At 47.9% G+C, this 15,783-nt stretch overlaps 1 protein-coding gene across 1 annotated transcript; it reads right to left on the bottom strand.

Moving 5' to 3' along the window:
• Positions 1-1,680: 1,680 nt before the first annotated feature.
• On the bottom strand, positions 1,681-8,521 carry DUSP2 (dual specificity phosphatase 2; the record flags this gene model as incomplete). Its single annotated transcript, XM_081334125.1, has 4 exons — positions 1,681-1,895; positions 3,467-3,686; positions 5,643-5,773; positions 8,134-8,521. The coding sequence occupies 4 exons, from the start codon at positions 8,519-8,521 to the stop codon at positions 1,681-1,683; spliced, it is 954 nt and encodes a 317-aa protein (XP_081190251.1).
• Between the last annotated feature and the right edge of the window lie 7,262 nt (positions 8,522-15,783).

Here is a 15,783-nt window from a genome sequence, read left to right as displayed (position 1 = left end):
TTGACCATGTCACCGGGCGTGCGTCTTCAGCATGCTTAGGGCACATTAATCATTTCATCATTCAGGCAATAAATAAAGGACAGACTCCCCAACCGAGCAAGCATTTGGAGACACACATCCTGCCATATAAAAAGTGGTTGTTTATTGCAACAGGTGATAATAAATATAAAGTGCAGAAGACATTTTGAAATCAATGTCCGTCAAGAAAGAGGTTCTCCTAATAGCACACGCGTGGAGGAACAATTGAGTATTGCTTTGGGGGGGGGAGAGAGAGAGATGAAGGGAACAGTTTGGGGCCCAATCCACCACTGCTCCAGCCCCCCTCCCCCCCTAGATAATTGTGCTCAAAGGGAAGGAGGTCCCTGAATTCTCCCACCTCACTTTACAGATGGTGAAGACAATTTTCAACCCAGTTACACAATTCTGTCCACACAGCACATAGGAGTAGCCGTATGCATCACAGTGGGGCTTGTCGATTGCTGGCTCCTCTGATCAAAAGGTGCCAGAGTAGTCTACCTGGCTGGGAAACACTGGTGTGTTTCACACAAGGTACTAATGCAGGAGCCCTCAAACTTGGCCACTACAAGACTTGTGGACAGGTCATAAAAGGGCCAATTTTGAAGACCCCTGGTGGAGCAGGATGCTGGCTATACAGCAACGTGAACTTACTCCCACTGTCAAATGCATAAGACTGTCAGCAACCTGGATCTCTTTTTTAAACTGTTATTTTAATATATATTATGACTTTTTTAAAAAATGCAGTGATTTCAGACTGAGTTGAAGTCCTCCAAGGATGTTGGGCAACATCCAAGAGACACCCAACCATTAGTCACCTGGGCTAGAAAGAATGGCACCAAATCAAATTTTGGAGGACCCAAGGGGAGATACAGATAGTCCTCGACTTACAACAGTTCATTTAACGACCATTCCAAGTTACAACGGCACTGGAAAAAGAGACCTATGACCATTTTTCACACTTACAAGCATTGCAGCATTGCAGTGTGGTCACGTGATCAAAATTCGGACGCTTGGCCACTGGCGTGTACCTATGACGGTTGCAACGTCCCATTTGAGACCTTCTTGACAAGCAAAGTCAACGGGGAAACCAGGTTTGCTTAACAAACAGGATATTAATTTAAGAACTGCAGGGATTCACTTAACAAATGTGGCAAGAAAAGTCGTAAGACGAGGCAAAACTCACTTAACACATGTCTCACTTAGCCATGTGAATTTGGGGGCTCCACTGTGGTCATACGTTGAGGACTACCTGTGCTCCGGTTTGATTTACGCAATGCACCAACTAGCCGCCAGTGGGATTCACTCGTAAAACAATGTACAGATAAATAACATTTGGTTCTCTTCGCCGGGGACGACGGAGTTCACCAGAGGGGCCGAGCCGTTCCTGTCCACAGTGTCGAACCTGCTCATCTCACATTTATTTCTCTTCCTTTCCAGCTTATTCACATTTCCTTTCATAGTCATGGCGGCAATTTCACACTTTGGGGATTCCTTGCTACCAATCAGTGCAATAGAAGAAAAAGGAGGAGGCCCAGCTCGTGGCTCTCCCCCCCCCCCATGTGGGATGTAAACAGGAATGGCCCCCCCTCCCCATCTGTGGTCCGTAAGAAGCCGCCTGGCCTCCTCCTCTTCCTCCTCCGCAGAGCGAACAGGAGCTGCCGGCTAATGGCAGAGCACCTCCGTCTCAAACTGCAGGAGCTGCCCCATGAAGCCAAAATTGGGCGAGATGACTCCGCGGCGCTGCTTGACGAAATCGAAGGCCTCCTCCAGCGGCACCCGGCGGCTCTGGATCAGGTAGGCGAGGCAGATGGTGGCTGAGCGGGAGATGCCAGCCTGGCAGTGTACCAGCACGTGCCCACCGGCGGCCTTCACAGAGTCTGCCGAGAGAACAGGAGAGGAGGAGGTCAGAGGTGGCGGAGGGGGAGGGGGGGGAGAGAGAGACGGTCCTGGCTGCAGGAATCCCACCATGCCTAGAAAGACCCTTTGGCCGTTTTGGGTGGGCACAGAATGGGTGAATAAGGTCTTTACGATCCCGCCTGGCAGGCACAAGGCTTGGAAGGATGGCGAAAGCAAGCTTTCTGTTCCGATTGGCAGAGACAGGACAGCCACCTGTGAAATGGCATCGGGTCCCCTGCTCAAGCAGGGCGGCTGGACTAGAAGACCTCCAAGGTCCCTTCCACCTCTGTTATTCTCTTAGGATTCTGTGCCAAAAACCAACCCTGTCACCACTGATTTAGCAGTCTAATTTCATGCTGTGTTGTAGAGGCAGTCTCTAGGCTGCAGGATGGAGAGGGCTCATGGACTACTGGGCCACGGATTAATGTCTCCTAGACCAGAGGTGCCCAACCTCTGGGGTACCAGGGACTGGTTACGTGGAGTTTTTCCCCACGGACTGGAGGGGGTGTGGCTTTGTGTGCTGCCTGCATCCCGCAATGGAGCTTTGCTTGTTTGTGCGGCCCGGTTGCTGGCATGCTATGGCCCGGTACTGGTACACAGACCTGGGGGTTGAGGACCCCTGTCCTAGACTTCTTCCATGCCAACTGTAACCCATTTTTAAAAATTTTTATTTATTTATTAGACCTTTATGCTTTATGCTTCCCATGTCCCCTGCTCTGTTAATCTGTTCATTTCCCACTTGATCCAAGAAATAGCTTCTCGTGTTAAACGTTGCTTGGGTAGATTGAGGCAAGGATCTCTCTCGGATCACTAGCTGCTCTGTAAAGTTCACAAGGAAGACACAGGAGCACCAGTATCTCCCCAACCTGCCTTTGACAAACTGGATCCAGAACTTGGGCTGCCTCTGTATCTGCAAGGTCTCTATTTTAGCTACTGCTGTTCTCTGGAAGGCCCACCCTCCCTAAATAGGTCCAAAGCTCTAATCTCGTCTTTAAGGAGACCTCCTTGGCCAAGCTGAGGTTGTCCTAATCATGTAATGAGTTGGATATGAGTCACTATTGTATCATATTCCATGTGTGGCAGTATAATAGGTGGTTAACCCAAAGAGACCTCAAGGTGGCTTCATTTACTTTTCTGCAGATATTCTCAGGACAGTGATGGGCTACCAGCAACCTGAAGATGCCCCCCCACTACTCCCACCAGCACCCATTTTCAAGATCACATCATCAACATTTGGTGACAAGGATGGCCAAATTCCAGCCACATGATTTCCATCAGCTATTGACGATTTAGAGTGGTTTAATGGTGTGAATAGGAATGATTTGCCTCTGGGAAGCTTCTTATAACTACCATCTTCCTTATCCCTTCCACCCCAAAGATCAAACTGGACCAACTCATTCAGCCTTGTTTCTTCCAGGGACTTCACTGTGTCAACGAACGGAGACCTGCCATTCTTCGGAGAGCCAAGAGGCTGAATTACACCCCTCCAAAATGGTCCACTCTGCCCCAGTTTACACAGAAACAACGAGTGTCTCCGATTTATGGCACTCACCAATGAAATCAATGGCTTCCTGGAACCATATGCTGATGTCGGCCATGTGACTGTCTTCTACTGGGATGCTCTTGTAAAGGAAGTGTCCTTCAAAGTAGTTGGGACAACTGGAAGAGACGTTAAGGACCGCTGTGATTCCCAGTGACTCCAGCACCTCTCTGTTGGAGGAATGGTGACAGCTACCTAAGTAAAGGAAAGGTAGGATCTCCACCGGTCCATCCTGAAAAAGAAAAAACCAAGGGGACAATGTTCAGCTTTGGGGTCCACTAATTAGTTGAAGGCAGAACTTATTTATTAAATTTATATGCCACTTTAACTCCTGTGAAACATGCATGAAGAAAATTAAACAGTAGTTGCAAGAGGACCAAGGAGAACGGGTTTTTTTCAGGTTTTATTCTCTTCTCTCCATCCTGCACTTTTTCGGCACAGCTTAGCGTGGGAAGCTTTTTCAATTCACACTAGTTTTTCCCAGCTGTCTCTGGCAAGTTGGGTAGCAGCTGGCACCTTCTTCCTGCAGAGTTCTTCTCTGCCTTCCTAAGAGTTATAGGTTCCACTGAATGGATTAGTCCAGGGTTAGGCAACCTTGGCTCTTTTATGACTCGTGGACTTCAACTCCCAGAATTCCTGAGCCAGCATGAGGGAACTATGGCCCCCTCATGACTCGTGGACTTCAACTCCCAGAATTCCTGAGCCAGCATGGCTCAGCTTGGAAACCTCTCCCTTTCCCCTCAGCATGGTTGGCTCAGGAATTCTGGGAGTTGAAGTCCACGAGTCATAAAAGAGCCAAGGTTGCCTACCCCTGGACTAGTCACTAAGCCACCATGTGATTAATTTTTTGTTGTGTGAACTTAGCCACTAGGCTTGTAAGTCGTGGTTCAGTGCTTAGTTCAATGTGCAAATTTAGAGAATTTTGGTTTAGCCCAACCATGTGAAGCAAGTCATACTTTGTAGTGTAATGAGTAAACCAAATGGCAGGAAAAAATAAAAGCTCCATTGATCATATCCAGGGAGAAGATGAAAGGGGCAAAGCCCATCTTTTACAGAGTCAAGCAATTTTTCTGAATGAGCCGTGGTTAGACCAGATTCAGGTCTACCGCCCTTCAGCTTAGCTTTATGCATGTCCAGTAAGACATATGTTCATGCTATGTCCAGTTAACAGAATGACAGAGCTGGAAGGGTCCTTGGAGGTCTTCTAGTCTAGTCTCTCTCCCTGCTGAGGCAAGAGACCCCAGACCATTTTAGAAAGATGGCTTTCCAGTCTCTGTTTAAAAGCCTCCAGTGATGAAGCACCCACAACTTTTGAAGGCAAGCCATTCCACTGGTCAATTGTTTTCACAAGAAAAAAAATCTTTAATTCTAGGAGTTCTTATTTCTCATTTTGGTCTCTCCTGTGGCTAATGTTGAAGAACTTAAATGAAAGTGAAGGTCTCTAGATATTTGGGTCTTTCTTCCAAATAAGAAGGCGGAAGGTTACAAATTAAGCCCATTTTTGTATATGGTGCCACTGTAAGATTCCCCCAAACCCTGAAAAACTCAGAGTAGATAAATTGTTGCAAATCATGGTCAACTTGCCATAATTCCACATTCAGCAAAATGAGAAGAAACCTCAAAATGTTAGGAGAAGAAAGAAGTGTTACTATTTAAGGCAACTGGGTTATATTGCATAATTCATTAACAGGAGATGTAACTTTTGAATGGATGTCAGCTGAGAATTAAAGGGACTTTATAAATATTTTGCTTCTGGTATAACCTGCAATTAAGCCACAAAGGAGGAAACATGAAGAGACAAACTTCCATACCCCCTTAGTTATCTCCAAGACACTCCTGCACGGAGATGCTTGCAATAGGCAATTAAAACATAATTAATTGATTTAAAAATGATTACGAGATGTGACAGCTAAAATCCAAGCTCTGTTTGTGACCAGCTCCAAGCCTTAAGGAAAGGATGGATGAATAAAATGAAATTTAGCTCTTCTTCCACGTCAGTTGGTATTCCACCACGCACGCAATCATTTCACCAAGCATTACTCACTCTACGAAGTCTAGACAGTTTAATTAAAGCAGACCAGAAGATTAATTTTTTAAAAAAAATTGCTTGGGGAATTACAGGTGTGTCAGTAGGTCTGTAACTTCTTCTTATGCGTTTGCTCTATACCTTCCCAGTCCAGGAACTTACCTGATCATACAAGGGAGTCACCACTTCTGCACCACTGTCTTCAGGGCTTCTTAAGGCTGGCGAAGGCGCCAAGATAGGTGGTGCCACTGCGCACAGTTCTGGGAAATTGGCTTGGAAGTGTTCAAAGCCACCTAAATGAGAGAGATTGGAAGGAAGTGGGCTGTTGAGTTGGGAGACAGCATATAATAGCAGCCTTCCGGGCTATTTCCTTCTGGTTATCAGCAAGCAGCACATCCTTCACACCTACAGGCAGTTTCTCAATCCTGGCAGCTTTCTAAGGGGTGGACTTCAATGGGAATTGGAGTTCACCCCTCGGAAAGCTGCCAGGGTTGAGAAACGCTGCTTAAAAGCATCTGCTGGAAGAAGCCTTTATCCTTAATTTTATTTATTTTATTATTTCTACTCCGCCTTTATTGTTTTTACAAATAACTCGAGGCAGAGAACATATGCAACACACCTTCGTCATTTTAGTTTCCTCACAATAGCAACTCTGTGAGGTGGGTTGGGCTGAGGTGGGGGGGAACCAGCCGAAGGTCACCCAGCTGGCTTTTATGGCTAAAGTGGGACTTGAACACAGAGTCTCCTGCTTTCTAGCCCAGTGTCTTAACTACTAGCCCAAATTGGCTTATTGACCCAAATTTTCCAGCGAAAAGACTCAGAGCAGGCAAGGAACATTTTTAGTTCCAACTATAATTTTATGTGCTTCGGTGGCGACAAGGAGAGGCCACAGCTAACATTTGCAAAGTGATCTGATTAATTGAGATGCTAACCCAAGATTGCTGACGTGTGCTTTTTTTTCATTTGTGCGCTGGGCCTAAGGAACTGATGCGTGGACATCACAGAGGCAGGAGCAAGTGATGAAGCAAGATCCAAAGTCTTGCAGACAGGTGCACCGTCAGGAGACAGAAAGAGTGCCATTTACACCTATGCTTGATTGCTGAAAGAAATATTGCAGATGCGCCAAACTATAGATTTGGGCAATGTGATCACCCCTCCAGTTTAATTCCTACTACAAGATCCAGATGGAATCTCCTTGGAAGTCAGCATGAAACTGGAATCTCCTCGGAGGTCAACCTGAGATCTGGTCCTGATGCTCCATTTTTGCCAAAATGGGGCATTAATGCCTCTTAACGAGATTCCACACAATCCAAAATGATTGGCAGGTAGTGAAAGACTGCCCATCATCCCAACTGAAGGTGCTGCAAGTTGGGGTGACAGCCATGACCGAAGCTCTAGAAAGAGAGAGCAACCATCACACCATCACAATGATTGCCAGCTTGGCTTTTTTTTTCCACGCTCCTCGGATCATCCCGATAACCATTATTCTGCTTTAGTTCTGTAAGATTTTCTCTCACAGAGCAGAGGGACCAAGACTTAATCTCCTCAGCCCTCAGCAGATGCGCCCCATTCTGTCTTTCCTTGAAGGTGTCTTTGAGAAAGGCTGAGTTCACACAACCTACCCTACTAGGCTGAAATATACCTGGGTATTTTGAGGGTCAGATGGTGAGGAACCAACCATCCTTGAAGCTGCACCAACCCGTGCTGTGCCCAGAAGCCAGAACAGTTACCTATCTAGGCATGATGTGAACCCATGGTACAATGCGTGGTTAACCCTGGTTTAGGATTCCGTGTGTGAATCCAGATTGTATAAAGCAAAGGCAGCATATCAAAGGCTTTCCAAATCAGCCAGCTAACAGCAGGACATTTTTACCAACAATATTATTAAATATTTCTTATTATTGCCTAATAATAATTTTGGCAGGGGACAGGGGATAATCCCACCCTGCCTCTTTTTTTTAATTTTATTTCTATGCTTTTCATTTCTGACTCTTTCCCTTAAAATTGAAACCTCAGCGACGGCTGGACTCGCTTTTCTTCAGTCAGGATTCACATGACCGCCTCAACCAAGCTCGGCGGTTCACCTTAACCGCGCTTTGGCTCCCGGCGACCCAACCTGCTGGGCGAACCCAGTTCGGAGCAGCCACAACCGCCGAGGCCAGCCGTGGGTTGGCTCCTTCAGTGCCCAGGTTCCGCGGGCCGTGCGAACGCAGCCAGGGCCGGGCCCCGTCGCTTAGCCCTGCCTCTGCCCCAGACATCCCCCCCCCCAGTCCTGGGCGCACGAGGAGGAGGAGGGGGGGAGCCTTGGTGGAGCAGTGGGCTAATGCCTCCTTAAGTAACACCAGCTGCCTGCAATTAGTGCAGGTTCGAGTCCCACCAGGCTCAAGGTTGACTCAGCCTTCCATCCTTCCGAGGTAGGTAAAATGAGGACCCAGATTGTTGGGGGCAATTAAGCTGACTTTGCAATTAAGCTGACTTTGTAATAATGCCGCTTGGGGGTGTGTGTGTGAAAGCCCTAATAAGCAGGCATATACATAGAATGAAGGCTACTGCTAAGCTTGTAAGCCGCCCTGAGTCTTCGGAGAAGGGCGGGATATCAATGGAATTAAAATAAAATAAATAAAATAAATAAAGCTCCAGGCCGGCTTCTTACCTTGCAGCAGGTAGATGTGCGACGTCCCGGCTCGCTCCTCCCGCAGCAGCGCGTTGAGCAGCAGCCTGGCCAGGCTGTCCGGCCGCAGAGCCGAGACGGAGCCGCCGGCTTCGTCCAGCACCACCAGGTGGGCCAGCTCGCCCTTCCGCAGCCGGGCCAAGAGCGCCCGGTCCGGCACCAGCCGCTCCAGCCCGACCCCGCTCCGCCCGCGGGACCTCCGCCGCAGCAGCCCGTTCCAGTGCACGGGCCGCGCCTCCGGCAGGTGCGCCTGGCAGTAAGCCAGGAAGGGCCGGCAGTCCAGCACCAGCGTGCGGCCGCTTTCCTGCGGGTCCCGCAGCAGCCGGGCCAAGCCGCAGCTCTCCAGCGGCACCACGTCCTCGATCACCATGCCGGCCAAGGCGGGCAGAAACACGCAAGAGCGGCGGCCCGGGAGACCACGATTCCCACGATCCCCGCGACGGTTTGTTGGTGGGGTTTTTTTCCCCCACCCTCCAACACGCGAGTCAGCCAGTTCTGCCTCCCCGCCGGCCGGGCGGCTGCTTATATAGCCTGCCTAGCCCCGCCCCCGGCTGGCCATATATGGAAGTGCGCGTCACGAGGAACTCCCTGCCTGGGCCACGCCCCCTCCCCTTCCCCTTTCTCCCCCCCTCCCCCCGAATGCCCCGCCCGCGCCCCCCCCTCCCCGCGCGCCTGGGCATCCCCGCGTCTCCCGGGCTCGGGGTCTTGGGCGGCGCGGGGGAAGCAACCCCAGGACGGCTCCGTGGAGCCTTCGGGAGACCCAGAGTTCCGCCGTCAGGAAAGCCGGCCCTGCGGACACGTGAATCCAGCCGTCCGGACGTGCGAGGCGCTCGCCAGGCAGGCAGGCGCCCCCGAGAAGCCCCGGGCTTGGGGCGGGTTGAAGGGAAAGGTCGCGTTGGAGATGGAGATGCGCTGAGAAAGGGAAGGCGGGCGGGCTTTCCAAGGCATCTTCCCTGGAAGAACTACAGGCACGTCTGAATCGGATTTCCCGCAGGTTCTTCATGAAAAAGCCTCAATGAAACGGACCTTGATTCTTGGTCCAGTTAGAACGGGCCTTGTTGCACGCCCAGATTGCTGGGTTGACTTCTTCGTGGGCGTTGGAAAATCACCTGAAATGCTTTCCGCAAATGAGTTTAGCTTCGGTTTCTGTCTGGGAAAACCTCGTTTCCATACAGCCCTTAGCGGAGCTTTCTTTCAGCAGGAAAAAAAAAACACAACAACAACTCGGATCGTTCTGAAAACAGACCCAATTTCGGGGCCATCTGAGGGCTAAATTCCCTTATAACAAAGATTTGTGGTTTCAAGTTGGAGTTGAATTCCTGAGCCCCCCCCCCCCCGGCTGCCCCATCCCATCCAGGACTGACCAAGTGATGAGCATTAAGTGTCGAAGAAAGCAAGAAGGTGGGCTGCTATCAATCTTGGTTAGACTTATGGGGAGTTGTGTGAATCCTGCCTGAGTAGTTCTGCTTCACTCGATTTTGTAAATCCAAGTTAATCCAGTACCCAGATGAAATAAGTGAAGACAACCTAGCTTTTTTTTGCCTTTGCTGCGTTAAAGGAGGGTCAATTTAGGCATGTGTGCATTAAAACACGGGCTGGATAATCAAGGGTAGTCTGCACCAGAAATACCAGGATTTTGCACTCAGAATGTTGGAGCCTGTTTCTTCCATGCACTCCTGTGCTCTTTATTTTTCTGGCTTTTATTTCATGTAAGTTCTTGAAGGTCCCAGCTCGTGTGACGGACACCTGTGTGTGAGAGAGAATCTGCTTTCTAATTTAGTCATTTTCCAGATTAACATCCATTAAGAAAGAAATCAGGGAAGGAAGGAAGGATTTTAAAAACAAAGGAAAAGAAAGATAAAAGAGGCAGCGAGGGAGGAAGGATTTTAAAAACAGGGAAAAAAGGAAGGAAGAAGGATTTTAAAAGGAAATGAAAAGAAAAGAGGGAAGGAGGAAGGAAGGATTTTAAAAACAGGAAAAGAAAGGAGGGAGGAAGGAAGGATTTTAAAAACAGGAAGAAAGGGAGGAAGGAAGGAAAATCTGAATCCTCTTGACTCTCCTTGCTTTGGCCACATTGCTCAGGCTGATATTTTTGCTGAATTTTGTTCCGTACTGAATTACGCTGTGAGCCCACTCGACTGACTTTATTTTGCGGTAGACAGCAGACAAAGAATATTTGAAATAAATAAATCAAATGTCAAGCTGATTGGAGAAAGGGAGGGAGGAAAGAGTGAGTATTTTACATTTATTAAATGTATACGTCTCCTGCCTCGCTATCTTAAAAGATGTTAAGGAGGGACTTCCCAAAAAAAGAAAAAGTCTTAGTTCGGAGAAAGAGGGGCATGTGTGAAAGAAACTCAAAAAATCCCTGCCTCAGTTTTCTTCAGTATAAGAAGGAAAACGGGACAAGCTGTCAAGGTTCTGTTAATTCTATCTTACTCCAAGAAAGACCATTGCTGGAAGAGCATTTCCTGACATGGCCTACCTCGCAGGGCTGACATTGTCTCAGGATTTTCTAAATTTGGGCATTGTAATTTCCCCCCTCACATCTGCCTGCTCTTTTGGGACATTTCCGGCTTAACTCTAGAAGTCGTGGGTGCTCCGTCAGTGAAGGTTTACGAAAAGAGACTGGACGTCCATTTGTCTGAAATGGTACAGGGTCTCCTGCCTGAGCAGAGGGTTGGACTAGAAGACCTCCAAGGCCCCTTCCAACTTACCCTCTCTTCTCTGCTCTAAGAACAGACTACTACTAGGCTTGTAGGTAAAAGAGAGAAGCTGGCACAAAGGAGCTGCCTGACATGCCACCAGCAGGTGGCGCTGCAGGCACTGAGCCACCCAAAGTGCTGCCCCGATTGCTGGGCAAGGGATCAGCTAACACAGGGCTGGCTGAGGAATTCTGGGAGTTGAAGTCCACAGGTCTTAAAGTTGCCCAGGTTGGGGACCCCTGAGCTAAGATACAGATGTTCAAGATGAAATTCCATTGGGAGCATCCGAGATTATTTAGTACCTACAAGGGTATACATGAGGCCTCCTCGCCATTCTGGATAGTTTACAGGTCTTAAAAATACCATAAGCCCTTTCAACAAAATGGAGACGCACTACATTCACCATTCTACACCATGACTCCTCCATGTCAACGCTCCTACACAAGGGCACTGTTTGAATGAAAAAATGGGGGAGGGGTGACAGTTTTGGGGTCACACTCTTCCATGGTGCTACTGAAAGTTGACCCTCAAGGTTCCTGTCCTCCCATCTCCTGGAGGTTGGACATTTGCAGATTCTGATGGGATCAAATGATCTTGAAGGTAAGGAAGACCCAGCTCATATAGGATTTTATAGGGAAGCATCAGCCCCTTAAACTGGGATCCGAAATTCAGCCTCCACAAGGTAGGGGGGAGTCTACCAGCTTCTGCGTCACCTTCAAGGGTCGTCTTGTGTAGAACAAATGGCAGCAGTCTAGCAGGGAGATGACAAGAATGTGAGTCACATTATGAGTTTCTACTATGTGTTGAAACAAAGAGACTATTTGGATGGCTGAGGAAAACTGCATCATCCACATAGCACAAGTCCAGTGCTTATTGTTCCCAGTTTGGCTGGCTTCACACAATGCACTTGTGTGAGGCGCAAAAGATCAGGACCAGACATTCAGTTGCAGCTCAGAAGATTTATTGCTCAAGCCTATACACAAGAATCAAGTGAATGAATGAGTGAACCTTTATTATCAAAGTACACCTTGTATACAGTGAGATTGGCTGAGCCTCCCTTCATGCCCCCCACCACCACAACTCACAGTGACAGCAAACCCACCATCTTGTTACACCATGTGAGCTAATTGCACAACGCACCGGCCTCGCAAGTCAATCATACACAGAGTTATTTTCCATTCAGGAGCCTGACAGCCCATGGATAGAAGCTGTTCTTCAGCCTGTTGGTACAGCTGGCTATACTCCTGTATCTCCTACCCAATGGTAGGAGAGTAAAGAGGTACCGGCCAGGGTGTGAGTTGTCCCTGAGGATTTTCCTCACTCTTCCAAGGCAGCCAGCCCTGGCGAGGTCATCCAGTGGTGTCAGGGGACAGCCCACGATGTTTTGTGCTGTGTTCACCACCCTCTGTAATAGTCAACTAAAGTTCAGTACTAAGTTGGCACCAAATAAAGGTCAACGGTATTCAAGAGGGGTTGGACCTGGACCTTCTGTGACCATGTAACAGCTCTGAACTGATGGTCCACTTAACTTCAGCCCCCAACTCTGCCTGTTCTTTTCGTACATCTAACCTAAGTTAATCCAAAATGAACAAAAGACTATTGTTGTCTTTGCATAGCATGTTTTGTGCGAGTAAGTCATACTACAGCTTCACTGGAAGGCCTGGTTTGCAAAAATTGCTAAGAAGGTTGCTACCTTCATGTTTTAAAGGAGGAAGTGAACCATCGTGGTGATGTCAGACAAGCTCAATCGAGATTATCAAGGATTATAGGTGATAATCTATGGCAAAGAACAACAGGAAGAGTTTGCAGGGGCCTAAAGAAGACTCCACCAAAAGTAGGAAGGAAAAACGTTTTATTGTGTGTTCAACGAAAAGCAAGCTCTGGGTGGGAAGTTAAAGGAATGCAGGACACTTAAGGTGGGCGGGTGGGTGAGTGGTAGGAGAGGCAGTGAAGCCAGGATGAATGCAAGCTTCTATCAAGGATTGATTGATTTAAAACAGTTATATAGAATGGGGAAGATGGTGGTCATAATCCATATTGTGAAAATTTTAGTAACATCTTAGAATTTAAGTCAAAATAGTGGGCGAGTGAAGAAGAGAAGGGAGAATGGAAGAACAAGAAGAGACAGGAGAACGGAGAAAAGACAGAGATGAAATTGGGGGATGGGCTGTGTAGGCTATGGTAAGCAAAGTCAAGATGGTGGCCGTGGGAAGCCCCTCAACGCTCCACCCATTTTCATGTCCTCAATGCACCGCAAAAACGGGCGAAGCTTTGATTGCCTCATCATGACCATGGTTTTTTGCCCTCTTTTGCAAATACTCATGCATCAAATGGATCTCGGAAAAGATGAATTGAAAACGCAACCTTTTATTTTCCAGCACCTAAGGTCAGGCCCCCGTGAAAATTTGGACTTAACACGCATCCCTTTTCTTTCTTGCAATGGGCCCATCTCACTGATTTTCCCCAGCACAAACTCGTGGGATGCTTCACGTACTCCAGTTGGCTGGATAAACTGACATGGGGCCGTGTCTTGTTCAACCAGGCATCCAGGCCTAGTCACGTTAAGCCATCTTATGACTGATCGCATGCCTTGTGAATCCAGCAACTGTTTTATTAACTAAGGCTTATGATGGAGCATCCTGAGGAGAGAACACACCCAGCTGGCTCATTACCCAATCCTTTATGCTATTTGTGTACATTTAGGATTGTGTCTGTGCTTCTCAATTGTAAATGGGATTGAGGAGCGCGGTGGCTCAGTGGGTTAGGACGCTGAGCTTGTCGATCGGAAGGTCGGCAGTTTGGCGGGTCGAATCCCGAGTGCCGCGTAGCAGAGTGAGCACCTGTTACTCGTCCCAGCTTCTGCCAACCTAGCAGTTCGAAAGCACGTAAAAATGCAAGTAGAAAAATAGGGACCACTCCGGTGGGAAGGTAACAGCGTTCCGTGCGCCTTTGGCGTCCAGTCATGCCGGCCACATGACCACGGAGACGTCCTCGGACAAGCGCTGGCTCTTCGGCTTTGAAACGGAGATGAGCACCGGCCCCTAGAGTCAGAAACGACTAGCACGCATGTGCGGGGGAACCTTTACCTTTACCTTTTTAGGATTGTGTCTGTGCTTCTCCATTGTAAATGGGATTGAGGAGCTCCCACCCGTGTCTTTGATTGGCTTTGGGGAGACTTGTTATCATGTCATCCATTGACGATCACCCACTGATGAAGCACACCCTCGCTTGAATATACAGCTCTGGTGTAGGTTTTACGAGTCTGAAGGCTCTGCATAAAACCACAGGTAATTCTCGACTTACAACCGTTCACTTAGTGACCATTTGAAGTTACAATGGCAGTGAAAAAAGAGACTTACGACTGCTTTTCACACTTATGACCATTGCAGCATCCCCACGGTCACGCGATCCAAATTCGGATGCTTGGCAACTGACTCGTGTTTATGATGGTCGCAATGTACCGGGATCCTGTGATCCCCTTTTGCGATCTTCTGACAAGCAAAGTCGAAGGGGAAGCCAGATTCACTTAACAACCACGTTACTTAACAACTGCAGTGGCTCACTTAACAATTGTGTGAAGGTCATAAAATGGGGCAAAACACACTTAACAACTGTCTCACTTAGCAAGCGAAATTTTGGACTCAACTGTGGTCATAAGTCAAGAACTACCTGTAGAGAGAAAATTCCCTGTATATATTCTGTCATATATCCTGTCCTCCCCCCCCCCCGCTATCCACTTAAAGTCACTTTCCCCAACTTCTTTCCTTGTGTCAGCCCTTCAGTGTAGACCAGTCAAAGTCATGCAGGCTATTATTACTTTTATTAAAAGGTTATAATAACAGAATACATTCACTTTCCTAGGATAACAGATCCCTCAAAAGACTGCAGGCAATCCGGAAATAAAATGTCGGATTGCACTGGGTCACAGAGCAATGATGAACATGAGCCGAATTTGGAAAAGCAAAGACATCATCTTGGCAGCCAAATGTAGGTTAGTCTGCTCTATCATGCTCTCTGGCTGGAAAAGTTGGACCTTAAAAAAAAGCAAGACGGGAAGAACATTGACTCCTTTGAGCTGAGGTGATGGAGAAGGCTACTGCGTATTCTTTGGACAGCAAAGGTGACCAACAAGCAAGTGCTGGAGTGCATCACACCAGACGTGTCACTGGAAGGCAAAATCACCAAACTGTGTCTCACTTATTTTGGCCATGACAAGCGGGGGAATTCACTGGAGGAAGCAATGATGTTCGCAAGAGTGAGCGGTCAAAGGAAACCAGGCCATCAAAGAACATGGCGGCTGGACACCATCAAAGCCAGCAGCAGCCAGAGCATAGAACAACTCAAAGAAGGAGTGCAGAATCAGATGTGGAGGGACTTGGCCTGTACAATCACCAAGAGTCAGACACGCTGAATGGATATCATCATCATCATCATCATCCTTGTCTAAATGCACTCCCTCCTCTCCCGCTTTATGAGGGAGGGCATGTCTGAGATGCTCCATCAAATTACAAATTACATATCTGCCTGGGCTCAAATTACTTTTATCTGACTGCTGTCTTGGTTGCGGCTCTTCCTTTTGTTCCTCAGGGCCATTCCTCCTTTCTTTTACACCCTCTACATCTGCCAGGACAATAACCCTTAGATTTGGAACAGCTGGCCTCCAGAAATCATGGGTGCTCCATCACTGGAGGTTTTTTTTTTTTATTGAAAAGTTTTAACATACAATTTTTCCCTTAGAAAATCCCCCCTCCCCCACCCTTCTCCCTCCCCCCCTTCCTCCCCCCCCTCCCCCCCTCCCCCCCGACTTCCCAGAGCTAAATACAAGGTATATATAAAAAAACAATCATAAACAACCATATACTAACAACCATAAACTCTAAAATCTATCACTCTCTAGCTTATATAGGATAAAACAAACCTTAGTAAT

This window comes from Vipera berus, assembly GCF_964194415.1.
Source record: "Vipera berus genome assembly, chromosome: 8".
Taxonomy (NCBI): Eukaryota; Metazoa; Chordata; class Lepidosauria; order Squamata; family Viperidae; genus Vipera; species Vipera berus.
The sequence above is the reverse complement of the archived record's forward strand: the minus strand, read 5'-3'. Positions and strand labels throughout refer to the sequence as shown.